General features: G+C 39.6%; 3 protein-coding genes across 4 annotated transcripts; all 3 read left to right on the top strand.

Annotated features, from left to right (window-relative positions):
- The first annotated feature begins 858 nt into the window (after positions 1–858).
- LOC115735413 (uncharacterized protein C227.17c) lies at positions 859–3,799 on the top strand. The gene is made up of 3 exons (XM_030666631.2): positions 859–1,034; positions 1,217–1,335; positions 3,373–3,799. Exons 1-3 carry the CDS (start codon positions 947–949, stop codon positions 3,484–3,486), a joined length of 321 nt encoding a protein of 106 aa, XP_030522491.1. The 5' UTR covers positions 859–946; the 3' UTR covers positions 3,487–3,799.
- A 3,463-nt stretch (positions 3,800–7,262) lies between these two features.
- LOC115735503 (AT-hook motif nuclear-localized protein 10-like) lies at positions 7,263–17,345 on the top strand. 2 transcript variants are annotated; one of them, XM_030666770.2, is made up of 5 exons: positions 7,263–7,720; positions 7,847–7,914; positions 15,068–15,199; positions 15,957–16,121; positions 16,757–17,345. In XM_030666770.2, the coding sequence occupies exons 1-5, from the start codon at positions 7,405–7,407 to the stop codon at positions 17,018–17,020; spliced, it is 945 nt and encodes a 314-aa protein (XP_030522630.1). In that variant the 5' UTR covers positions 7,263–7,404; the 3' UTR covers positions 17,021–17,345. The 2 variants fall into 2 exon arrangements, with proteins under 2 accessions (XP_030522630.1, XP_030522629.1); XM_030666769.2 differs by lacking the exons at positions 15,068–15,199; positions 15,957–16,121; positions 16,757–17,345 and adding exons at positions 8,009–8,140; positions 8,997–9,161; positions 9,699–10,265.
- A 4,876-nt stretch (positions 17,346–22,221) lies between these two features.
- On the top strand, positions 22,222–25,148 carry LOC125312537 (AT-hook motif nuclear-localized protein 10-like). The gene is made up of 5 exons (XM_048284343.1): positions 22,222–22,622; positions 22,740–22,816; positions 22,927–23,058; positions 23,807–23,971; positions 24,587–25,148. Exons 1-5 carry the CDS (start codon positions 22,370–22,372, stop codon positions 24,812–24,814), a joined length of 855 nt encoding a protein of 284 aa, XP_048140300.1. The 5' UTR covers positions 22,222–22,369; the 3' UTR covers positions 24,815–25,148.
- The last annotated feature ends 1,261 nt before the right edge of the window (positions 25,149–26,409 follow it).

The following is a 26,409-nucleotide window of genomic DNA, read 5'->3' on the forward strand; positions in this document are numbered from 1 at the left end:
GATTGGTTAATTATGCCACGTGAGTGATGCCATAGAAAAGATTCTGTATATTCCATTTGTTTCGTAAAAATGAATGATGCAAGTAATCACTAGTATTGTTTGAAATAATTAGTCAACGAAAAATATTTCTATGATTGACAACAACTTATATCTAAAAATTTTCATTAATGATAAAAATATTTTTGATTCATTCATTTTATAGTTAATTTTTAAAAAATTATTTTTCTTTTTTAAAAATGCAGCTTATCATTGCACTTGGGTAGCAAAAAGCCGGGTAAGAAATAGAATTCGACTAGGCTTAAGCTATTTGCGGGTCTTAAAGAAAAGGATTAATATCACGAAAAAACCTAAACTGGTACATATGCGATAAATTTATCTCAAATTATTATTTTGACCATAAAAAATCTCAAACTAGTATCCATATGACAAATGTACACCTAAACTATTTTTTTTACCACAAAAAATTTGAAACCGGTATGCTGACGGGTTTACTAGCTTTGAATTTTTATCCTCTGTTTATCACATTGGTATCAGTTTTGAATTTTTCTTAGTATTAACCCGATTTAAAGGAAATTAACGAGTTGCATTTATCATGTGCGTACCAGTTTAGGATTTTTAGTGATAAAAAAATTTAGTTTGAGATAAATTTATCAAAAGTGTATCAATTTAGGATTTTTGATGGTCAAAAAATAATTTGGGATAAATTTATCATATGTATGTCAATTTGAGATTTTTGTGATAAAAAAGTAATTTACGATGAATATATTATATGTGTATCAATTAATAATTTTTCATAATAAAAAAATAATTTAAAATAAATTTATTATAGGTGCATCCCGTTTGAATTTTTCGCGTCTTAAGGAAAATCACCTTCACCCTCGCGTTCCGCAATCGGCACGTGCGAAACGTCAGCCAAGCGACCGGTTTCTACCGAGCGTTTGCGATCATGGCGTCGGCGAACGACGAACCCTCCTCCGTCCCTCGGCGGCGCTTGTCGTGCACCACCTGCTTCGACGCTCTTTGGTTCTGCTACTGTACTCTCTCTCTCCCTCTCTTTCTGATTGTGTTGTGAGTAGGGATGGAAAAAGAGAGCTTTGGACGAAGGATCTACTTCGTCTTTGACCTTGTGTTCCTTGAATTTGGCCTGTGATTCCGCTATTCCTTTCGTCTTCTTTCCTTGCGAATTTCACAATTCTCCGTAATTCTCTTGCGGCAGCTCCAGTTCATCAGATGCAGCAATACTACCGGCTGGGGGTTCTCGACAACTGCTCCGGAAAATGGAGTGCCCTCGTCGATTGCTTAACTCTCAAGACCAAACGAGCTTCCGAAGTTCAGGTCAGTGATTACTTCCTCATTTCCTATCTTATGCTGGGTTAAAAGCGTAGGTGAATTCGATTCATTCGCCGGATAGTGCAAGCTGGACTTGAAACTACAGGCGAAGTGCTTGCGCGTCCTTCGCCAAACGTGAGGATTCGTTTCACGAGAAGTCCTTTGGTGGTTCCGGCTTCTTTGGTGATAACCCGAGTAGTATAAATGGTAAAATTGGCTTGGAAGCGAGTAAGGGATGGAGCATTCAGTTTTCCAAGTTAATGCTGATCAACGAAGCGAACGAAATACGACGAGTTACGTCTTCGAATTACTTCAGAAAGCAATGGCGTGATTCTGCTTTTGGAACTGACGGATACAAATGTAGTCTGGAAAAGATTTAGATGAAACTCACCCTGGTCTTGAAATAGAACTAATTGTCTCAAAGAATCAAAGAAATACTTGCATAATGTTCTCAGGAAATTAACAAAGTAAAGATGATTGGATTCAAGTTGAGATAGAGGGAGGGGAAAAAGAGCGAGCATTCGTGCGGTAGGATGACAGTTCATGGCAAATCGCTCAGGCTCATTTAGGGTGGACAGCATATTCTTAGATGATTATTCTATCATTATTGCTTTGGGATTCGCATGTTGGTTCCTCCTTGACATGTGATGGTGAACACTAATGTTCTTCTGCAATTGCTTCTTTCATTGCCATGTTCAGTTATGTTCTTGGATCGTCATCTTTTATAGAAATTAAGCAGTACATCGAATGGATCATCTTTCTATTCTTTCTTATATTTAAATCCTCCACTGATGTTCTTGTTATAGCAAGATAAGGATGTTGAAGAAATCCTCCATCTTTCTTTTATGTTTTTGCTTTCTTCCCCGAAAGAGCTGGAAGGTGGTTGGTTTTGTGAAAATGGTAAACATCTGTGGATATATAGCTTTAGGTTTGATGAGAAGTACTTGTATAGTCCCCCTGCTTTAATGACTTATAAAGATTTTAGAGCTAGAATGATGCTAGAGAGGCTTGATTCCTTTCCATTCTGTCATGTTCTGTCATACACCTTTTTGGGCTAGTTTCTTTCTCCCGTTTAAATTGGTGAACTCTACATTTTCTCGGGTGTTTTGGTAGAGCTTTATCTCTGGATGATGGTAAATCTTCAATCGAGGAGCATGACCATTGGATTTTCCAACTACCAGGTGTCTGCTCCTCTACTTTTAAAAATTTGCATTGAAGCATATGAATTTTCTTTTTCCTCTGTCATCTTTTCTACTAAAAGGATGGCCATTGAACCTTTAGTTAATTATGAAAATGCAGATATCACGTGTCACTTGGTGGACTTAGTTTTGACAGTGTGAAGAAGAGCACTGCATGCACAACTGATACCCAGAGTTCTGCTAGTGTAAAGGAGTAGAAATGCACTTCTTTTTCCATAACTTTTTCTCTTTGTGAGGATAAAGTTTGGCGAATCCTCATTCGAAAGGAGAATGGTGAATGCTCACTTTTCATGTGGACTGTAAGAGGAAGAAAACCCAGCCTTGGATAGAAGTCCATTCTGTTTTAATGCTTCTCACTTTTCATGTGGACTGTAAGAGGAAGAAAACCCAGCCTTTGGATAGAAGTCCATTCTCTTTTAACGCTTCCTCTGCCAAGAGTTGGAATGCTCACTTTTCATGGGGACTGTAAGAGGAAGAAAACCCAGCCTTTGGATAGAAGTCCATTCTCTTTTAATGCTTCCTCTGCCAAGAGTTGGAACTGTCACCTTTGTGCATTAAAGTTTCTCTTGCTTAGAGCAGGATAAATTTCAATTGGCAAGTCGGGAAAAACTCCACTTAGTTTGATATCGTTGTTTCCCTGCTCCTGTTATGCAACTGTCTAAGAACTGTTGTGTTGTATTATACTGTCACACACCTTTTCCTTGTCACGCATGGGGTATGACGAAACTTCGTTTTGAGACAATTGGTTTGTTTCTATGCTGTTGAAACTAACTAGAACTTTGCTTATTAGAATTCATTCGTCTTTTCTCTGTCGAAACTAATTAGGGAGCGTAATTCTGCACAGGAAATCCTGGAAAATCGCGAGAAAGCTCAGCATCATATCTGGACTTTCCGGACACCACAGGAAGCTTCTTCTCACTGGAAAGGGTTGTTTGGACATCTGGATAAGCCGGAGTGAAAGAAGCCTGGTTCTGTTTGATGTCGCCTTTGTTTTCTCGACCCCTTCTCGTTCAAATGCCATGGGTGCATTCGAGAAATTTTCTTTTTTTGGAAATTGAATTGATTCATAATGTTGAGGGAGAATAAGATGCCGACGACTAAGAGCCAAACCATGGATAGACAACCATGAGTGCGGCCAGGGAATCCGAAATTGTCATGGCAACTCGGTCTTTCACAATATCACTGACCATCTATGGACTAGTATCTGAGGGTGATCGATCAGCCTTTTTGGTCGACAAGATTGACAAGAGAGAGTATCTTTCTTCCCTAAATTCACTTCTTTCTCGTGGATCCTTTCATTGCAAATGCATGCGAAGAAGTTAATAGGATTTGATAGCATGAGACAATATTAGTCGGCTTTTTGCTTATTTTCTAAAAGAAGATAGGAAGATGTATCGATCCAGTTCCATTCGGTCATTCAGATTTTGTACTCCACCGATGAAACACAATCCTAATAGCCATTGGAATTGACTATGGGTTTGGCGGCTCGACCGGCCTTGCCAAGCCAGAAGGCAATTGGATGAATTAGAAAAATCAAACTTCCATGTGTTTGGTCGTATGGATTTTTTCATCACATGGGATAAAGTCGGATAAAATAATGATCGTAAATGATAATGATGGGGTTTATATTATCTTAGATTGTGTTGAGCCATTTGAATCTCTAGTCAAGATAAGACTGAATAAATAGGATAAGGAATCTAAAGATTTTGTCATATCATGTCTATTATTTGGGTAAATTGTGGATATAAAGTTAGATAAGTAGAGGTAGCTGAGATTGACTCTTTTTTGTTGAAACATCATAATGATTTAAAAATTATTCAGTGATAAGTTCTAATGAGTGAGTTATTGTTGAACGGAGATTTGTGCCATCTCAATTCGGGGACGACATCGATCGGGCGGACCTAGTAGAACCATGGATCTTGATTCGGAGTCAAATCTTTTGAGAATTACCAGCTATCCTTGCATGTTGTTTTGTTGAGTGAGTAACAAGTATTGAACAATGAAACTGTCCAGCCTCTTTTTATAAGTGGAAGATGCACTCATGCAAGTCATCCAATAGAGTTATCTTGAAAGTCGATGATCAATGGAAAAGAGATGTAACTCTAGTTCCTTCGGAAATGGTAAAATTTTTTGTGCAAGAAGAAGGGGTTGACCTGTATCAATAAGGTTGTTATGCTCATTACTAAACTTAATGAAGAGATAAAATATGATCAATGTATATCTTTTTTATCAGAGGTTGAATCGATCACCAAAAGAAGAATGAGGTCAAAAATTAGGATACATTCTGGGAAAATAAAACTTCCATCGAAAGGCTTTGATAAAAATTCTCGTAGAATCAAGAATGAGGTTTTCATTTTGTACATGCCGGATCATGAATTAGTAACAGCAACATGAAAAATATTCTCTTAAACAAAAGTAATTGTGCTTGGATGGCGGCTCAAGATCAACTTCATGAAAATCTTATATTCCTTGAGGAGGTTTTACCCCGTAGAAATGCTCTTTAATGGAACTTTAGCTTTAGCTGGTCGTGACAAAAAAACCACCGATTTCGCTTGGTGAGCTGGGGATGCAAATCTCGAGTTCTTCATAATATGTCGAAATCCCTTACGAATGTTGGAAAGATTCAGGTGATTAAAAAACGAGGGACATGATCTCATATCATGCCAAATTGTCTATTAAATAATGATGTCGTGTAGATATCTACCAAAAATAGGATAAGATAAAAATATATTCTATCCCAGTTTTTATCCTAACGACCAAACGTAACCTTATAGTATTGGGTAGATGCCTAAATAAGTATGTAGACGCGTCTGAATCAGATCTCTAACTTTTACTCCTCCTTCGTCTGTTTTAAGTCTAGACTTCATCTGCTCCCTTCAAAGACTAGTCGAGAAAACTGGCTATCTGTTTCTTTATTGCTTTCTCAAACCATGTTGCTTGGCTTACCTTTTGCTCAATGCTAATTAGGGTAAAGTTTTCAAATGCTTCTTAGCAAGGTGGCCACCGTTAAGGCCCCGGCTGTGACATGGACGCCATGACAACACGAGGACGAGGCCTAGCCTCAGGCGACCTCTAGCGTTAGCCGCCACTCATAGTTTCGATGTGTTAGGGTTATCTCACATCGACTATGGAACATGTTGATGATTGGTTTATAAGTGTGAGAAAAAAGTCTCATCCTTTGAGTTAGCTTTTGAGATGAGAAAGATCCAAGACCATCTAATATTGGTATTAAAGCCCAAGTTACCAGCAAGTCTAGAATACAGGTTGTTGCGGCTCCGACCCATGGCTCGATGTGTGAGGGGGAGATTGTTGGGATTGTTCCACTTTAATTGTGGAAGGGACTGTATGTGTGAGGGAGAGATTGTTGGGGTTGTCCCACATCGATTGTGGAAGGGATTGATAGTCGGTTTATAAATGTAAGAGAAAGCTTTATTTTTAAACTAGCTTTTGGGATGAGAAATACTCAAGATCACCCAATACGACGAGCACGAGCGACCTCAACGCTCCCCCGCCCAACCCACAACATCGGATATGAGGTCACAAGATTCATTCGAGGTCTAAAGCGTTGGACTGCGTCGGCGTGAGACGGAGTGGGATAATTACTAAGCAATCGAACGAAGATGGAGCCCGCGGGTTGGTTTGTCGGAGATGATAAGGAATGCCATGGATTGGCATTGTTGCTCGATGTGTTGGCACTATTGCTAGATGTGCTGTAGCTCTTTTTCTCACCCATGGACCGCTCTTTCCGAGATTTCACTTGCAGCAAAACTGCCTTCTCCTCCCACTCTTCGTCCTTTTTCTTTTCATTATTTTATAATCTTTATTTTATTTGACACATTCCATTTTCTATGTGAGATTTTTTTATTAGGACTATATGAGGAGAAATCCAAAATTCAAATCACCTCGAATGTTGAATAGCATATATATTATCCCATCCGGAGTTATATTTTATCCACACGACATAACGTTTGTCCTCCCAAGCACGGGTTGATCATCACCGCAAAGGCTAATTAAATATATAGATTGACCAATACGTATTATCTATATTTGTTTACAAATTCTTTATTATCGAATCTACCCCTATTTCATTAATAAGCGACCACATATCTCCTGTTCTTGACAAAAGACGTAACGAGAACTTATGATTTTCCTCCTAGCTTGAGGCGATCATCGCCGCAAAGCGGATTTCATATATAGAATGATATGGGATTAGATATAAATGATCTATATTCATCTACAAATTTCTCATTACCCAATTTATCCCTAATTTATCTAATAAGCGACCACGTATCTCCTGTTCTTGGCAAGCGATGCAATGTGCACTTACAATTCTCCCAACATTCCCCCTTTGAATATGGTAACACAATCTCTTACATTTATGCGAAATCCATCTTTAATTGCAGCAATTATTAGATTTTTTCAGGGGAATTTTAGGAATAAAAAAATATCTGGCGTTCTGCTTAATAAACCAACCATCCAGGGTTTTATCTATAATCTCCATTACTGTACACTGGTAAACAGGGTTAGGAAAACTAATCCGTCGTTGTCGGAGAAAGAAGGTGAAATTTTCTTTTCTTTTTCCTTCTTCTTTTCCGTCTTTTTCCTTCCATTCCTCGCGCGTTTTGCAAGCTCCCTGTGTTCACTCAAGTCTCAACACCTTCACTTCACCATCCTCTCGACTCGAGAGGCGAGGGCGCGTCGCCGTCGTCTTCCTCTTCCTCTCGACGAGCCACCCACGCACATCCACACACGGTCACGGATTCGAAATGCTCGCGGGCGAGTGCTTTCCTTCTCCGAGCTTCGTTGACAACGCTAGAGAAATGTCTCGCGCTGCTTCTGCTTGTAGAGCTTGCCGCGGTGCTAAGGATTCGCGTCCATGGAAGACGGAGGCGTCGCAGAGACCGGGAGGCTGGGTTCGCAGGTCGTGCAACAGGTGAGTGCGGGACTCGGCACGGAAGGAAATGGCGATGCCGATGGAGGGAAATCGCGATCCGAAGCGGGTGTGGGGGAATCGGGTGTCAATGTCGCCGCGTTCAAGAAGAAGAGAGGGAGGCCGAAGAAGTACGAAGTCCAGGGCGGAGTTATGTGGTCGTCGTCATCGTGTCGGAGATTCGCGCCGGAGGCCTCAGTGAAGCGCCGCAGAGGGAGGCCCCGAGGTTCCGCCAGTGGATCTCCCCATTTCGCTTCCATTGGTGAGTGATCGCCAACACTAGATTTAAAACGTCTTCCTTTCATGCAATTTATATACATAAATCTGTTCATTGCAACAATTTGAGCATGCTTCTCTTTCTCCCGATGTTTAAACCTATTCTGTGAAGGTGGACGTCCAACGGGGGCACTTGAAGGAAGCTTTAGCCCTGAGACGGTGACCCTTCATAGAGGGGAGGTGAGATATGAATTTTTCCTAGAGTGTTTTTTTCTGTCCCGGTACACATTGTAATGTGATGAATTCCATTCTAAAGGATCCATGCTGTCTTTAGGAAATTCTTGCCAAGTTGTCGTCTTTGATTGAACCGGACTCTCATTCGCTCCCGATTCTTTCGGCAACTGGTGCTGTCTCAAGTGTCGTCCTACGCCAACCTGGGCCTTCTGGTGGTATTATGAGTTACGAGGTATTGTGTCACCGCGATTCAAACTACTTTTTCAGTTTCTCATGCTGGATCATGTACCTATAAAACGAAGATCTACTTTCTGTATCTTAGTTAGTGGTTAAAAGTGGGCATCCGCAATATGATATGGATTTGTCATTTGAGTCCTGCGTATTTCTATAGTACTGAGGAAGGTAGAGCTTTCTTCTTCTCTTCCCTCTATTAATAATAACGCTATTCATCCTAAATGGGCATGCATAGTACAAAAGGGTTGCATGAAATTTCTGCCTAGGGCTATTTGCATTCGCGGGGAAACGGCCAATCGTGTTGCAGTTTTCCTTCTATGAAACAGCAGTTCATTTTACTCTTAAACAACTTATGCGCCCCTTTATAGCAGTTAAACATAGCATTACCTTTCAACTGGTTGCTACCTGTGGACTTTCTTTGAACAAGAATCTACAATTTCAACCGCTTAAACAACTTATGTGCCCCTTTATAGCAGTTAATCATAGCATTACCTTTCAACTGGTTGCTACCTGTGGACTTTCTTTGAACAAGAATCTACAATTTCAACCGTTTTTTTAGTTTTCTAGAGTGGAATGGCAAGTTTTGAACCTGTTCTTATCAATGAAAGGTGCAGATGAGGGAAAAACTCAGAATACACGTTTCTGCAGGCATCTTTGTATCGGTTTTTGTTCTCTATAGAAGGTTTTTTCTTTTCATGCTTAATGCTAGAACCACGACCAACCAAATCCTACTATAGTAAGGATCATACGTATTGGCTTCTTTGAATTATGTTCAGTTCAGGTCCTTAAATAATAGAAAGAGCAACTGACTGCAAGGTTTAGTTTGGCTTATTTATGTTCTCCTTGTTGTGCAGGGGTATTTTGACATTTTGGCCCTGAATGGCTCATTTACAATTCGGGAAGGTAGAATTTGTATGCACCCTGAACTTAGCTTGGTGAATGTCATGCTTGCTATGCCTGATGGGCGGGTTTTTGGCGGTGGAGTTGCTGGTCCATTGATAGCTGCTGGCCCAAGTCAAGTAACGTTTTTATATTTGTCATGTAAAGTGAAATTGCCAAACTATCCTCTTTCTCCTTTATACGTCGTTTACACCTCATGACGCCTGGTCCTAAATGGTATCTTTCTCTAAGTTGCTCATTATAGCAAAAGCTATACTGCCACACTAGAGTGGATGTTGACTCTCTATTGTTCTATATCGACCGATATGAGTTGATTTATTTTTAGTGTTTTGTTTGATGAAAAACTGTTTCCGGGAAATTATTTCCGGACTTTCCAGTGTTTGGATGATGGAAAATTAATCGGAAAACAATAAGCTTAGATTGGGAGAAAACAAATTTCTGTTTTGCAAAGAAGGAAATCACTTTCCCTAAACCACACCAAACAAATGAAAATGAAGCCTTAGTACAAGTTTGTTGACACGATCATAATGTACAAGTACAATGGTTTTCATTTGGTGCTTACATGTTGTTCATATGTTTTTTCGATAAGAAAATTAAATTGCCGTTTCATCTATATTCAATATAAGTCTGACACACTGGTTTGTTTATTTCACTAGCTTGTAGTGGCCAACTTTAAGCATAATCCAATTCATGAAGCGAGACTGCCTGAGCAAATTGCAAGAATGCCAGAAGTTGGTGACAATTCTGGCACTCCTAACTCTGTGCTACTGGAGCCAACTGACAAGGAAGCAAAGACTACTATCACTTCTGGAAACAATGACATGAACCCTGCTTCTCCGTGCATTGATGAGCATAATCCCTTGGAACCAGTGGAGCCAATGTTAGACCAGAACATGTCTACAGACAACAAAGCTAATGTCCCTGAGCTTTGAAAATGTTTTTCTCAAAGTGTGTGTGTGCATGTAATGTGCTGACGATAGCAAGTACAAGGTAAATACATGGTTACCGTTGTGATTATTATGTGCTAGGTCATATAGGAGCCTAGTGGGACTATAAGGAAGTTTGGTTCATTTGCCATAATGGCAAGTTGAGACTGGTGGATCGTTCATTCCCACATGGTGGATCGCCACAAATTGTTGCTGTCATTTAAAGTTTCTCCCGTTCCTGTTATGCATTAGATAATTTCCTCATTGCCTTTAAAACTTTGCCGTTCTTGTCTTCTATTGGATATTTTCCTTTTTGTCTTTAAAAATTTACCATTATGATTCATATTAACCTTCTATTGGACAATGAGTTGCAAAACAATAGTACGTGTTCTGCTTTTCACCTTTTACCTGATATTATCTTGCCTATGTCCATATGGTAGTTTCTTTTATCTGCTTATGGTCCAATCTGATGGATTTGAATTAGCCTCGATAAAATTATTGATCTAGGAACTTTCTGCAATCACCCGGTTACTTTGTGATGTTGTCGTTATGCGAGACTTGAAGGCCACCAAAAGCCAGTGTCTTGACTCTTGACAGTAAACTTCGGATGGCAATTCCTTTTTATTTGGTATGGAGACATGGCCTCTTGTGATTCTCATGTGCACTAATGCCGTGACATTTTGCTTAAAAAAGTGAAAACATTGGTGGGGTATGTGAATTGAAGTTTTGCATCCTTTGACTTTAAATTGAATCTGTTGATGTCCATGTTTCTCTTTTTAGAAGGAATTCACCCTTTGCATCGTTAGTTGTACTTTTACCGGGGGAAAGTTATTAGCCTAGAATGGAGTGAGCTTATGGCTTTATCTGGCTTCATACTTCATATGTAGTTTTTCTTGTTTTGATTCGGTTCCAGGACTTATAGATTTCAGCAGATAGATGGTTTATGTTCTTGGTTTTGACCGTTATATGCCAATGATCTATGTACACTGTATGCTCATCATGGTAATGGTATGGTACTTTTTTTTTTATCTGGTCCTGCGTCTTTCTTTCTTTCCGTGCATACTCATTCCCATGACCTACAACAGTTAATGATATACTGAAATCAGTCGATCTGGAAAGATGGATGAGAGCTCTTTATCCATGGAGTGAGCCTAAATTAGGCGATGCGTGCCATATTTTTGATTGCATTGTATTTCTTTGTCTAGCAGAGGGATTGGAACTTACTTATGTGCTATTTAGTGTAGCCCCAAACTGTTGGTAATAATTCTAGGTTGAAATCATAGAGTCCAACCATATTTTTTGATGCGTGGCTTATGGTGTTTACCCTTTCTTTTTTTTCAAGTAATGGATCGACTATGGTGTTCACCCTTAAGAAGTGTGAATGTCTGAATTATTTCAGACAATCATACCATCAGGAAGCAGAGCATAAGTGTCCAAGCAACTTTAGATGCGCCTTTTGGACTTGTCAGAATTCCTTCGTTTGGAATAAATTTGAGGTTCACCTAGTAGTTGTATGCATCCATCATGTCAAACAGAACCTGCACATACGAGAAAATATCGGTCGTGCTGCAAAAAGAGGCTTTTATGATCACTATGACAGGTGGTGAAGACAGATATAGAGAGTTTCTCTTCATACGGGCGACCTCCTGTCGCGACCCTCCCGAGTTGTTTGGATATGTTGAGGATTAATGAGTCGTCGTAGTCTAATTCGTGATGGATGATGGATTTCAAAACGGGCTTGACGCGGGTCCTCCCAGACCCATTCCAAATCGCGATGGGAGGTTATAGAATTTATCGATCATGTTCGATCTTAGTATGGTCGGGTGATATGTGTATAGTATGCATGCCAACAGAATTGCCACCAATCATTTTTTAGAGGGTATGATTGGAAACTCTATCGAGCGGTCGGGAGAGTTCGTTCGATTATACGAAAACCAAATCAAAGAAATAGGTTCGGGGACTTAGTTACATCGAGATTGTCATTGACGCTCTTTCGGTACGTCAGAAGGTGAGGTAAGTTCTAACGATCTAGAGGGTGTCGTGTGGATGAGAATTTGCTAAACTACCAATTACAATCAATAATGAAAGTGCGCAGATCAAGGAATCAAGAATGTGTGTATAAAACGCATCAAATCATCAATCAATTAGTCACATATCGTATCTAGTATAGCCCTAAAGGTTTAGAGAATGATTCATTTAAGTCTAGAGATGGTTCAGGGAAAATTTGGGACAAAGTGTCTAGAGGGTAAAATGGTCATTTGAGAAGGCTCGGGAACCCAAAATCAACAAATTTGAGTTAACACGATTTGGCCATGTGTTGCGATCTGTGAGTTTTCAAATTTTTTTAAAAAATCATTTTTAAGAAATGAATTGATTTTCTATAATTTAAAATTTTGAAATTGATGTGGTGGTCGTGGATTAGCCACGTGGCACTTTTTGTGTCGTTAGATTAGAAAATGTTTTCTAGAAAATGGCAAAAATTCGATCGGATGGTTCTCAGGTTGACAAGTGGCACACTCTGGGGCGCTCAATCATAAATCGGTGGGAATAAAAAAAATTAAAAAATCTAATTTTTTCGAAAATTCAAATAAAAATGCCAAAATTACGTCGTTTAGTGCCTACTCGGGACCCATATGGTCTGGGTCGGGCACCCGAGAGGCGTGGGCGGGGTCAATTCGACTTGGTCCGTACGACTTTTTTTTAATGAAAAATTTCAAAAAAAAAATAAAAAAATAAAAAAATCATAATTTTTTTTAAAAATTCATAAAAAAAATTCCGAAAAAAAATCAGAAAAAATTTAAGAAAAATTCGTAAAAATCACAAAAATGGAAAATGTCCACTTTCAACCGGTCCAACCCAAATTTGTTGATTTTGAGTTCCCAAGCCTTCTCAAATGTACACGTGGCTAAAATAAGCCTTTACACTACGAGACACAAACATCTATCAGTGGAACGTATTGTTTGCATAATGTTGGATTAAAAAGTAGTGAAGATTTTAAGCGCCTGCCTTACGTATCTAAGAAGGACGAACCACGTTAAAGCCATATTTGCCGAAACAAGTCAAGCTCTTGCGACCATATAGCCAGAAAAATGCATACTTTAGAGGACAAAATAAATTAAACAACCTTTAAAAGACTCAAAGAAGGATCTATACGTCGAGCGTGAGCCCCACCCTCAAGTGACCCTAGCTCTACCGTGCCTCGAGGCCGGCCACCTCGGATTTGAGGTGATGAGCCTCATTCGAAGCCTCTAGAGTGTGGGATCGCGTCGATCCCACGGTTTAGACGATTCTAGATAGAGAGGCGGTGTGAGAAACAGGGGAGATAACGGCGTGCGGCGCTACGACGTCGAACGATGATAAGTTCACGAGTTGATTCAATCGGAAGAGATGATAAGAATGCTATGGGTTGGCATTGTTGCTCGATGTGTGGTGGGCATTGTTGCTCGATGTGCTCTCGCTCTTTTTCTCCTCAATTGATCAATCTCTCTGACATTTCACTCAGAAGAAGCAAACACCACCTTCTCCTCCCTCTCTTCCTCCTTTTTATTTTATTTTCATTTTTTTATTAGGGATTTTTTTTTTATCATGATTCTATATGGAGAAATCCGAAATTCAAGTCACCCCAAATACGATAAGATATATATTATTCTAGAGTTATATTTTATCCACTAGACTTAACGTTTGTCTTGCCTAGCTTTAGTTGATCATCGCCGCAAAGGCCAATTTCTCATATAGGTTTGTCACATTTATATCGGGTTAGATACATATGATCTATATTCATATGCAAATTCTTTACTACCGTATTTGTCCCTAATTCATATAATAAGCGACCGCATATCTCCTGTTCTTTACAATAAACACCACGGAGAACTTATGATTTTTATAGCTTGGGTTGATCATTGCCACAAAGGTGAAATTCATAGATAGATTGTTCGTGTATATATAGGATTAGGCAGGTATGATCTATATTCATTTACAAATTCCTCATTACTGAATCTGTCGCTAATTCATCTAATAAGCGATCACATATTTCATGTTCTTGGCAAGAGAGGCGGCAGGAACTTATGATTTTGCCATTATTCACTTATTGAATATGGGAACAAATCTATCACAATTATGAGAAATCCAACTCCAATGGCATTTCCAGGGGCATTTTTGGAATCCAAATATAAATGGACTTCTGCTTATTAAGCCAACCATCCAGGGCTTTATCTCTAATCTCCATTGCTGTATACTGGTAAACAGGATTAGGACAAACTAATCCGTCGTTGTCAGCGGAAAGGAAGCAGGTGGAATTTTCTTTTCTTTTTCCTTTTTCTTTTCCATCTTTTTCTTCCGTTCCTCGCGCGTTTTGCAAGCTCACTGTTCACTCAACGCCTTCACTTCACCATCCTCTCGACTCGAGAGGCGAGGGCGCGTCGCCGTCGCCGTCCCCGTCGTCTTCCTCTCGACGAGCCACCCACACACATCCGCACACGGTCACGGACTCGAAATGCTCGCGCGCGAGCGCTTTCCTTCTCCGAGCTTCGTTGACAACGCTGGAGAAATGTCTCGCGCTGCTTCTGCTTGTAGAGCTCGCCGCGGTGCGAAGGATTCGTGTCAATGGAAGACGGAAGAGTCGCTGAGACCGGGAGGCTGGGCTCGCAGATCGCGCAAAAGGTGATTGCGGGATTCGAAGCGGGTGTTGAATCGAGTGCCAATGTCGCCGCGGTCAAAAAGAACAGTGGGAGGCCGAAGAAGTACGCAGTGAGGCGCGGCAGAGGGAGGCCCCGAGGTTCCTCCAGTGAATCTCCGCATTTCGCTTCCATTGGTGAGTGATCGCCAACCCGAGATTTACTACGTCTTCCTTTCATGCAATTTATATACATAAATCTGTTCATTGTAACAATTTAAACATGCTTCTCTTTCTCCTGACGTTTAACCCTAGTCTGTGAAGGTGGACGTCCAACGGGGGGACATGAAGGAAGCTTTGGCCCTGAGACGGTGACCCTTCGTAGAGGGGAGGTGAGATATGGATGTTTCCTAGAGAGTTCTCTTTTTTTCCCGGTACGCATTGTAATGTGATGAATTCCATTCTGAGAGATTCATGTTGTCTTTAGGAAATTCTTGCCAAGTTATCATCTTTGATTGGACCAGACTCTCATTCGCTCTCCATACTATCGGCAACTGGTGCTGTCTCCAGTGTCGTCCTACGCCAACCTGGGCCTTCTGGTGGTATTTTGAGTTATGAGGTATTGTGTCACTGCGATTGACACTATTTCCTCAGTTTCTCATGCTGGATCATGTACCTATAATCACGAAGATGTACATTCTGTGTCTTTGTTAGTGGTTAAAAGGGGGCATCCACCACATGATATGGATTTGTCATTTGAGTCCTGTGTATTTCTATAGTACTGAGGAAGGCAGAGATTTCATCTGCTCTTCCCTCTTTTAATCACCAAATAACTGCCGCTATTTATCCTAAATGGGCATGCATAGTGCAAAAGGGTTGCATGAACTTCCTGCCGAAGGCTATTTGCATGCATTCTTGGGGAAACGGCCAACCGTCTTGCAGTTTTCCTTCTATGAAACAACAGTTGATTTGCTCTTCAAACAATTTCTGCCCCCCTTTATAGCAGTTAATCATACCATTGCCTTTCAACTGGTTGCTCACTGTGGACTTTCTTTGAACAAGAATCTACAATTCAACCGTTTTTGAGTTTTCTAGAGTGGAATGGCAAGTTCTGAACGTTTTCTTATCAAAGAAAGGTGCAGATGAGGGAAAAACTCAGAATAAATGTTACCACAGGCATGTTTGTATCGGTTTTGGTTCTCTATAGAAGTTCTTTCCTTTTCATGCTTAATGCTGAACAATGACCAACCAAATCCTACTACGGCATGGATTGTACGTATTCTTTGAATTAAGTTCGGTTCAGGTCCTTAAATGATACAAAGAGCAACTGACTGCCAGGTTTAGGTTGGCTTATTTATGTTCTCCTTGTTGTGCAGGGGTATTTTCAAATTTTGGCCCTGAATGGCTCATTTACAATTCGGGAAGGTAGAATTTGCACGCACCCTGAACTTAGCTTGGTGAATGTCATGCTTGCTATGCCTGACGGGAGGGTTTTTGGCGGTGGAGTTGCTGGTCCATTGATAGCTGCGGGCCCGACTCAAGTAACGTTTTCATATTTGCCGTGTAAAGTGAAATTGCCAAACTATCCTCTTTCTCCTTTATATGTCGGTTACACCCTATGACCCCTGGTCCTAAATGGTATCTTTCTCTAAGTTGCTCATTATAGCAAAAGCTACATCGCCACACTAGAGTGGATGCTAACTCTCTATTGTTCTTTATCGACCAATATGAGTTGATTTATTCTTAGGGTTTTTTTTTTATTTTTTATGAAAAGCTGTTTCTGGGAAATTATTTCCCGACTTTCCGGTGCTTGGATGACGGAAAACTAATTGATCTACGGGAAACGGTTACCATGGACTGAAAACAATAAGTTTAGATCGAGGTGGGGGGGAACAACTTTTTGTTTTGCAAAGAAGAAAATCACTTTCCCTTAGCCACCAAACAAATGAAAACTTGAAAATGATTTTGATGGAAATATCTTTCTATAGCATGAAATTTTCAGTGACACAAATGAAGCCTTAGCATAAGTTCGTTTGACACGATCATAATGTCCGAGTACAATGGGATTCAGTTACTGCTTACATATTGTTCAAACGTTTTTTTGATAAGAAAATTAAATTTCTGTGTCATGAATATTCCATATGAGTCTGACACACTTGTTTGTTTATTTCACTAGCTTGTAGCGGGCAACTTTAAGCATAATCCAATTCATGAAGTGAGACAGCCTGAGCATATTGCAAGAGTGCCAGAAGTTGGTGACCATTCTGGCATTCCTAACTCTGTGCTACTGGAGCCAACTGACAAGGAAGCAAAGACTACTATCACTACTGGAAGCAATGATGTGAACCCTGCTTCTCCGCACATTGATGAGCATAATCCCTTGGAACCGGTGGAGCCAGGGTTAGACCGGAACATTTATGCAGACACCAAAGCTAACTAATGTCCCTGAGCTGTGAAAATATTTTTCTCTCAGTGTGTGTGTGCATGTAATGTGCTGAAGATAGCAAGTACAAGGTAAATAGATTGTTTCTGTTATGACTGTTATGTGCTAGGTCTTAGAGGAACCTAGTGGGACTATAAGGAAGTTTGATTCATTTGCCATAATGGCAAGTTGAAACTGGCGGTGCATCCCTTCCCACATGGGGGATCACCATAAAATGTTGTTGTCATTTAAAGTTTCTCCCGTTCTTGTTATCTTTTAGATACTTTCGTTATTGTCTTTAAAACTTTGCCGTTCGTGTTATCTATTGGATACTTTCCTTATTGTCTTTAAAACTTTGCCGTTATGAATCATATTTGGACTATGAGTTACAGAATGATCGCATGTATTCTGCTTTTCACCTATTACCGATATCATCTTGCCTATGTCCACATGGTAGTTTCTTTTATCTGCTTGTGGTCCAATTGTGCATGGCGTGCTATTGTTCTTTAATTGGAACTTTGAGCATTTACTATTTTCTCTTGGGGTGCTCCCAGGGGAGGCAAGTAGAGTGAGCTATTATTATCTCTCGGTCTATTGTGTGGTGATTTTTGGTAAACGAACTTGGGGATTTTTTACCAAAAGAAAAAAAAGGTGGAGAAATCGCAGGAGTAATAGAGGTCTTGCCGATAGTCGATGCTGACCTGAGGAAAATAGCTGGTTGGGTCACGCAAAAGGCCAAGGGTATTTGTAACAGCAGATCGGTAAATCCCTTCAGTCCTCTCTCAGGACATGATCAGTGAAAATCCTGTGTCTGCAGTGTGTTTTTCGTCATCATTCTTGTAAAGCGTATGCTTGTTTTGCGTTTGATCGTGCGTGCCAAGCTCTACATAGATAGGATCTCAAGATTGACACACCTTTTAACCCAAATCGAAATAAGGCCGTGACACAGCCTCCTGTGATTCTCCGGACATACTTCAGAGGTACTTTTTCATGTTTTGGTTTGGTCCCAGGACTAATAGGTTTCAGCAGATAGGATGTTGTTGGTTTTGACCCTCATATGCCAATTATCTATGTACATTGTGTGCTTGTCATGGTAATGGTATGGTACTTTTGTTGTGTGGTCCTGCTCTGTCTTTCTTTATATGCATACTCATTCCCATGACCTACAACAGTTAATGTGATACTGAAACATGTTGATCTGGAAAGATGGATGTGAGCTCTTTATCCATGGCAGCGAGACTTAATTAGCTGATGCATGCCACTGTTTCGATTGCATTGTACTTCTGTGTCTAGCAGAGGGATTGGAGCCTAATTGTGTGCTATTTAGTGTAGCCCCAAACTGTTGGTGAAAATTCGAGGTTGAAATCAGAGAGTCCAACCATACTTTTTTGCTGCATGGCTTATGGTGTTTTCCCTTAAGTCGTGTGAATTGTTTGCCACTTCAATTATTTCCGACTTCGACCAAAAAAAGAAAAAATTATTTCAGACAATTATGCCATCATGGAGCTGAGCACAAGTGTTGATGCAACTTTAGATGTGCCTTTTGGACTAACCCTTGTTAGAATTGCTTCGTTTGGAATAATATTGAGGTTCACCTGGTAGTTGTTGTATGCATCCACTGCCAAATACTGTTGAAGTGAGATTTACATGGTTAAAAAAGCGCCTGCCCATATGAGAAAATACCAATTGTGCAGGGAAAAAGAGTTTCTATGCTTGTTACGACCGGTGGTAAAGATTAGAGAATTTCTCTATAACAAGTGATCTCTCGGGTACCAGTTCTCTCCCGATTGACTATAAGGAAGAATGAACAGTCTTTTTTAGTTTGGAAGAGAAGTAGTTTGAAACACTTCTCTGGAATCATATCAAAGCTTCTCTCTTAATTTCAAGTCACCCATTCGACCAAAAACAAAAAATTTCACGTCACCCTCAGAACCTACGCAAGTCACTTTAATGATATTCTATATTGCTATCCTTTTTTTTACTATCAACAATAGTCCTCTTCATATTCAACTCAATCCTCTTTATTTAGCACCAAATCTGGCTTAACTATCACAACTTTCTTGTGATTAATAAGTGAAGATTTCCTTGCACGATGCTGCTTCTACGTGAAGATTATAAAATTTGCGTATAAGTCTTTTATACTTTGCAAATCGATATTAGATGATTTATAAAAAAAAAAAAAATGTGCATGTTGATGGAAGAAGGAGACGTTTTTACAAAGCGACGGGCTAAACAAGCCTTTACATGACGAGATACAAACATCTATTAGAGCATATTGTCTATATAATGTTCGATCAGGAGTGAATGTTTTAAGCATCTGCCTTACATGCGTAAGACGGATGAACCCCATTAAGGCCATATTTGCCGAAACAAGTCAAGATCTTATGTCTTTTTATAGGTTCAATAAAAATTAAGACATGGAAAACTTAAAGAGAATTTTCGATTCCTAATTATTCTGAATCTTTCTTCTTTACCCAATACTTCAAAGATTCAAATCAAGAAGTTAGAATTGGTCGAATGGTTTGAGCATGATCAAGTTACTAGTTATATTTAAAAGAGCTAATACTACAAAAAACTCTCACCTAATGCACCTGTGATAAACTGATCTCAAACTATATATATTTTTTACAACAAAAAATCCCAAACTGGTATAAATGTGAAAAATTTGCCCGCGAATTATTTTTTTTTTTAACCACGAAATACTCCAAACTAGTATATTTGTGATAGATTTACCAAAATATAATTATTTTTACCAAGCAAAACCTCAAACTAGTACACATGTAATAAATTTACCTAAAACTAATTATTTTTACCACCATCCTAAATTGGTACACATGTGATAACTTTACCATTTGTTAATTTTCATTAAATCGGGCTAATAGCACTAAAAACCCCAAATAGATATAGTTGTGATAAACAGAGGATAAAAACTTCAAATTGGTATACCCGTCAACCGTCACGTGTCATCCAACTCAACAATTTGATGGTAAAATTTAATGAAAAACTAATTAAAGGTAAATTTGCCACAAATATACCCGTTTGGGGTAAATTTGTTACAATTGTACCAATTTGGGGCTTTTCGTGATATTAACCCTATTTAAAATGCAATGGCACACTAATTTATTTTATTGATATTGAATATTACATAAGTCGTGATATTTTATTTCACAACATAATTTAATCAATTTAAAAAAGGGCCCAATACCCAAAAAAAACTCTAACTTTAGCATTTGTGATAATTATATCCAAATTTTTTTTTTGTCTCATAAAAAACCTTCAATTTTTACTTTTATCTCAATTTTACTCCAAACTTTTACTTTTATCCCAATTATACCGGCCTAGTACAAAAAAAAAAAAAAACTCAACTTTAGCATATGTCCCAATTATATCCAAAAAATTTTTTGTCTAGTAAATAACCTTTAAATTTTATTTTTGTCCCATTTCTATCATCGTTAGCCTTCCATCCATAATTACTATTAGTTAATCCTACGTGATATTTTCACCTTGTTAATGAATTACACCTCAGTAAAGCCGACATGAAAAAACCCTTGAACTTCTCTTTTACTGTTTGCTTCCCTACATATTACCGGGAGATACAGAGTCACTCAAGATGGCACGTTTCGTATTCTCTTCGACACTTAATAGCTAAAAGAACAACTAGACTTGGAGATATGTGGATGAATGATTTAAGCGTTTCGTATTATCTTCAGCACTCAACAATCGAAAGAACGATTAGACATTGAGATATTTGGATGAACGATCTAAAATCTCATCGTCCCTAAAACCTCATGTTTCTAAATTTCGAAGATTCAATGGTAAGTTCGGCAATAACATTAGAGTTTTTTTTTTTTTGTTTGTACTAGGCCTTTAAAAAAGAGTTAAAGTTAGGGATTTATCAATAGGTAATGTTGCTCCAATACTCAACCTAAGGGCCATTATGGTACCAATCAAAAAGACAGTTGTCGCTACGAGATGACGGAATGGATTTTGAAATTTATTAACATCCTCTAAAAAAGATACCGTTAATAATCTCGTAGGAACACCCAATAACTTATTAGTTACTGTACAAAGTATTTGAAATACGGGAAAGAAATAACATATGTTATATCTTTTTATTTTTAATTAATTTTTTCTAAATTCGAGGTTTCTAGAGCGTCCGACCGCGTCGATGCAACGGTTTGGACGTTCTAGATAGAGGGAGAGCTGAGACAGAGGGGGATAGCAGCTGAGTAGTGCTTCAGCGTCGAACGACGATGAAGCTTGCAGTCTGGTTCAATTGGAGGAGATGATCAGAATGCCACGGCTTGGCATTGTCGGTCGATGTGTGGGCATTGTAGCGGAATGGGCGCTCGCTATTTTTTTTCTCCTCAATTGATCTCTCCGAGATTTCACTTAGCAGGAGCAAACGTCGTCGTCTCTTCCGTCTCTTCCCTCTCTTCCTTTTTTCTTTTCTTTTGATTTTTTTTACAATCCTATTTTATTAAGTATATTCCATTATCTACGTGGAATATTTTCATTCGAATTATATGTGGATAAATTTGAAATTCAAGTCACCCAAAATACCGGATAAGATATTTATAATCCTTCACCGAGTTATATCTTATCGGCAAGATGTAACATATGCCTTGACTACCTCGGTCCGATCATCGCCACAAAGAAGAATTTCACATATATACGTATATATGATCTATATTGGTCTGCAAATTCTTTATTATCAAATCTGTCCCTAATTCATCTAATATGCAATCACATATCTCTTGGTAAGGAACATGGAATTTATGATTTTTCCCTGCATTCATTTCTTGAATATGGTAACAAATCTATTACAATTATGAAAAATCCGTCTCTAATTGCAGCAATTAATGGACATTTCCAGGGGCATTTTAGGAATCCAAATATATCTGGAGTTCTGCTTATTAAACCAACCATCTAGGGTTTTATCACTAATCTCCATTACTGTACACTGGTAAACAGGGTTAGGACAAACTAATCCGTCGTTGTCAGCGGAAAGGAAGCAGGTGGAATTTTCTTTTCTTTTTCCTTTTTCTTTGCATTTTCTTTTTCTTTTTCCTTTTTCTTTTTCATCTTTTTCTTCCATTCCTCTCGCGTTTTGCAAGCTCACTGTTCACTCAACGCCTTCACTTCACCATTCTCTCGACTCGAGAGGCGAGGCCGCGTCGGCGTCGGCGTCGGCGTCGGCGTCGTCTTCTTCTCGACGAGCCACCTACACACATCCGCACACGGTCACGGACTCGAAATGCTCGCGCGCGAGCGCTTTCCTTGTCCGAGCTTCGTTGACAACGCTGGAGAAATGTCTCGCGCTGCTTCTGCTTGTAGAGCTCGTCGCGGTGCGAAGGATTCGCGTCCATGGAAGAAGGAGGAGTCGCCAAGACCGGGAGGCTGGGTTCGCGGATGGGGAAAAAGGCGAGTGCGGGACTCGGCAGGGAAGGAAATGGCGATGCCGATGGAGGGAAATCGCGATTCGAAACGGGTGTTGAATCGGGTGCCAATGCCGCTGCGGTCAAGAAAAACAGTGGGAGGCCGAAGAAGTTAGCAGTGAGGCGCGGCAGAGGGAGGCCCCGAGGTTCCTCCAGCGGATCTCCGCATTTCGTTTCCATTGGTGAGTGATCGCCTACCCTAGATTTAAAACGTCTTCCTTTCATGCAATTTATGTACTTAAATCTGTTCATTGTAACAATTTGAGCATGCTTCTCTTTGTCCTGATGTTTAAACCTAGTCTGTGAAGGGGGACGTCCAACGGGGGGACTTGGAGGAAGCGTAGGCGTTGCGACGGTGACCCTTCATCGAGGGGAGGTGAGATATGGATGTTTCCTAGAGTGTTTTGTTTTCAGGGTACACATTGTAATTTGATGACACATTGCAGTGTGATGAATTCCATTCTAAAAGATTCATGTTGTCTTTAGGAAATTCTTGCCAAGTTATCATCTTTGATTGAACCTGACTCTCATTCGCTCTCCATACTATCGGCAACTGGTGCTGTCTCCAGTGTCGTCCTACGCCAACCTGGGCCTTCTGGTGGTATTTTGAGTTATGAGGTATTGCGACACTATTTTTTCAGTTTCTCATGCTGGATCATGCACCTATATCATGAAGATCTACATTCTGAATCTTAATTAGTGGTTAAAAGGGGGCATCGCAATATGATATGGGTTTATCATTTGAGTCCTGTGTATTTCTATCGTACTGAGGAAGCCAGTGCTTTCACCTGTTCTTCCTCTATTAATTACAAAATAACTGCCGCTATTCATCCTAAATGGGCATGCATAGTACAAATGGGTTGCATGAACTTGCTGCCGAGGGCTATTTGCATGCATTCTCGGGGAAACGGCCAATCCTCTTGCAGTTTTCCTTCTATGAAACAACTGTTCATTTACTCTCAAACAACTTCTGTCCCCCTTTATAGCAGTTAATCATAGCATTACCTTTCAACTGGTTGCTACCTGTAGACTTTCTTTAAACAAGAATCTACAATTTCAACCGCTTTTTTATTTTTCTAGAGTGGAATGGCTAGTTTTGAACGTGTTCTTATCAATGAAAGGTGCAGATGAGGGGAAAATCTCATAAGACATGTTACCACAGGCATCTTTGTATCTGTTTTGGTTCTCTATAGGATTTTTTTTTTCTTTTCATGCTTAATGCTGAACCATGACCAACCAAATCCTGCTATAGTACAATCCGTACGTATTGGCTTCTTTGAATCATGTTCGGTTCAGGTCCTTAAATAATAGAAAGAGCAACTGACTGCAAGATTTAGTTTGGCTTATTTATGTTCTCCTTGTTCAGGGGTATTTTGAAATTGTGGCCCTGAATGGCTCATTTGCAATTCGGGAAGGTAGAATTTGTACGCACCCTGAACTTAGCTTGGTGAATGTCACGCTTGCTATGCCTGATGGGCGGCTTTTTGGCGGTGGAGTTGCTGGTCCATTGATAGCCGCTGGCCTGACTCAAGTAATGTTTTTATATTTGTCATGTAAAGTTATTGCCAAACTATCCTCTTTCTCCTTTATACGTCGGTTACACCTTATGACCCCTGGTCCTAAATGGTATCTTTCTCTAAGTTGCTCATTATAGCAAAAGCTATGTCCCCACACTTGAGTGGATGCTGACTGTTCTATATTGACCAATATGAGTTGATTTATTCTTAGGGTTTTGTTCGATGAAAAATTGTTTATTTCCTTACTTTCCGGTGTTTGGATGACGGAATACTAATCGATCCATGGAAAACAATTACCATGGACTGATAAAACTAAGCTTAAATCGGGGTAAAACAACTTTCCGTTTTGCCAAGAAGGACATCACTTTCCCTAAACCATTAGACAAATGAAAACTAACTATTTTTCTTGAAAATGATTTCCATAGAAAATGTATTTCTATGTCATGAGATTTTCAGTGAAAAAAAAAAGCCTTAGTATAAGTTAGTTGACACAATCATAATGTGCGAGCACAATGGGCTTCATTTAGAGCTTACATATTGTTCAAATGTTTGTTTGAAAAGAAAATTAAATTTTCCGTTTCATCGATATTCCATATGAGTCTGACCCACTGGTTTGTTTATTTCACTAGCTTGTAGTGGCCAACTTTAAGCATAATCCAAATCTTGAAGTGAGACAGCCTGAGCAAATTGCAACAATGCCAGAAGTTGCCGGCAATTCTGGCACTCCTAACTCTGTGCTACTGGAGCCAACTGACAAGGAAGCAAAGACTACTATCACTTCTGGAAACAATAACTTGAACCCTGCTTCTTCACGCATTGATGTGCATAATCCCTGGAACCGGTGGAGCCAATGTTAGACCGGAACATGTCTCCAGACACCAAAGCTAATGTCCCTGAACTGTGAAAATGTTTTTCTCTCAGTGTGCGCGCGCATGCAATGTGCTGAAGATAGCAAGTACAAGGTAAATAGATTGTTACTGTTGTGATTATTATGTGCTAGGTCTTATAGGAGCCTAGTGGGACTATAAGGAAGTTTGGTTCATTTGCCGTAATGGCAAGTTGAGACTGGTGGTGCATTCATTCCCACATGGTGGATCACCACAAATTGTTGTTGTCATTTAAAGTTTCTGCCATTCTTGTTATGTAGTAGATACTTTCCTTATTGTCTTTAAACCTTTGCCGTTCTTGTTACCTATTGGCTACTTTCTTTATTGTCTTTAATGCTTTGCTGTTATGATCTTGCCTTTGTCCATATGGTAGTTTCTTTTATCTGCTTATGGTCCAATCTGATGGATTTGAATTAGCCTCGGCAAAATTATTACTCCAGGAACTTTCTGCAATTACCCGGTTAGTTGTGATGTTGTCGTTATGCTAGACTTCCAAGGGCATTGAAAGCCAGTGTCTTGACTCTTGACAGTAAACTTTGGATGGCAATTCCTTTTTATTTGCTATGGAGACATGGCCTTCTGTGATTCTCCGGATGACAATGGTTTAAATGTCCACTAATGTCATGGCATTTTGCTTAAAAAAGGGAAAACATAGGTGGGCTATGTGAATTATAGTTTTGCCTACTTCGACTTTAAATTGGATCTGTTGATTTCTATGTTTCTCATTATAAAAGGAATTCGCCCTTTGAAGCAGTCCTCTCCCGTTTGGGTTATACTTATACCAGGGGAAAGTTTTTAGCCTAGAACGGAGTGTGCTTATGGCTTTACCTGGCCTCATACTTCAGAGGTGCTTTTTCTTGTTTTGATTCGGTTCCAGGACTTATAGGTTTCAGCAGATAGATGGTTTATGTTCTTGGTTTGGACCCTCAATACGCCAATTATCCATGTACGTTGTATGCTCATCACAGGCTTGGTATGGTGCTTTTTCTATGTGGTCCTGCTCGTCTTTCTTTCTATGCATGCTCATTCCAATGACCTACAACAGTCAATGTGATACTGAAACAAGCCGATCTGGATAATGCATGCCATATTTTTTATTGCATTGTATTTCTGTGTCTCGCAGAGGGATTTGAACATAATTATGTGCTATTTACTGTAGCCCCAAACTGTTGGTAAAAAGTTCCAGGTTGAAATCAGAGAGTGCAACCATACTCTTTGTTCTGTGGCTTATGGTGTTCTCCCTTAAGTCGGGTGAATTGTTTGCCACTTCAATTATTTCAGACTATTATACCATTATGAAGCAGAGCAGAACTGTCGAAGCAACTTTAGATGTGCCTTTTGGACTAGCCCTTGTTAGAATTGCTTCGTATGGAATAATATTGAGGTTCACCTGGTAGTTGTTATATGCATCCACTGTCAAATACTGTTGAAGTGAGATTTCCATGTGAAAAAAATGCGTGCTCATACGAGAAAATAGTAATTGTGCTGCGAATAAGAGCTTCTATGCTTGCTACGATAGGTGGTAAAGATAGAGAGTTTCTCTAGCAAGTGATCTCTCAGGTACC

Source organism: Rhodamnia argentea, chromosome 8 (genome assembly GCF_020921035.1).
Source record: "Rhodamnia argentea isolate NSW1041297 chromosome 8, ASM2092103v1, whole genome shotgun sequence".
Taxonomy (NCBI): domain Eukaryota; kingdom Viridiplantae; phylum Streptophyta; class Magnoliopsida; order Myrtales; family Myrtaceae; genus Rhodamnia; species Rhodamnia argentea.

Bases quoted from the DNA above. Each gene is read 5' to 3' on its own strand.
- LOC115735413 (XM_030666631.2), top strand. From the start codon at position 947: ATGGCGTCGGCGAACGACGAACCCTCCTCCGTCCCTCGGCGGCGCTTG. The intron at 1,035-1,216 runs GTACTCTCTCTC...CTCTTGCGGCAG, and splicing joins CGCTCTTTGGTTCTGCTACT to CTCCAGTTCATCAGATGCAG. The intron at 1,336-3,372 runs GTCAGTGATTAC...AATTCTGCACAG, and splicing joins AACGAGCTTCCGAAGTTCAG to GAAATCCTGGAAAATCGCGA.
- LOC115735503 (XM_030666769.2), top strand. From the start codon at position 7,405: ATGGAAGACGGAGGCGTCGCAGAGACCGGGAGGCTGGGTTCGCAGGTC. The intron at 8,141-8,996 runs GTATTGTGTCAC...CTTGTTGTGCAG, and splicing joins GTGGTATTATGAGTTACGAG to GGGTATTTTGACATTTTGGC. The intron at 9,162-9,698 runs GTAACGTTTTTA...TTATTTCACTAG, and splicing joins TAGCTGCTGGCCCAAGTCAA to CTTGTAGTGGCCAACTTTAA.
- LOC125312537 (XM_048284343.1), top strand. From the start codon at position 22,370: ATGGAAGAAGGAGGAGTCGCCAAGACCGGGAGGCTGGGTTCGCGGATG. The intron at 22,817-22,926 runs GTGAGATATGGA...TGTTGTCTTTAG, and splicing joins TGACCCTTCATCGAGGGGAG to GAAATTCTTGCCAAGTTATC. The intron at 23,972-24,586 runs GTAATGTTTTTA...TTATTTCACTAG, and splicing joins TAGCCGCTGGCCTGACTCAA to CTTGTAGTGGCCAACTTTAA.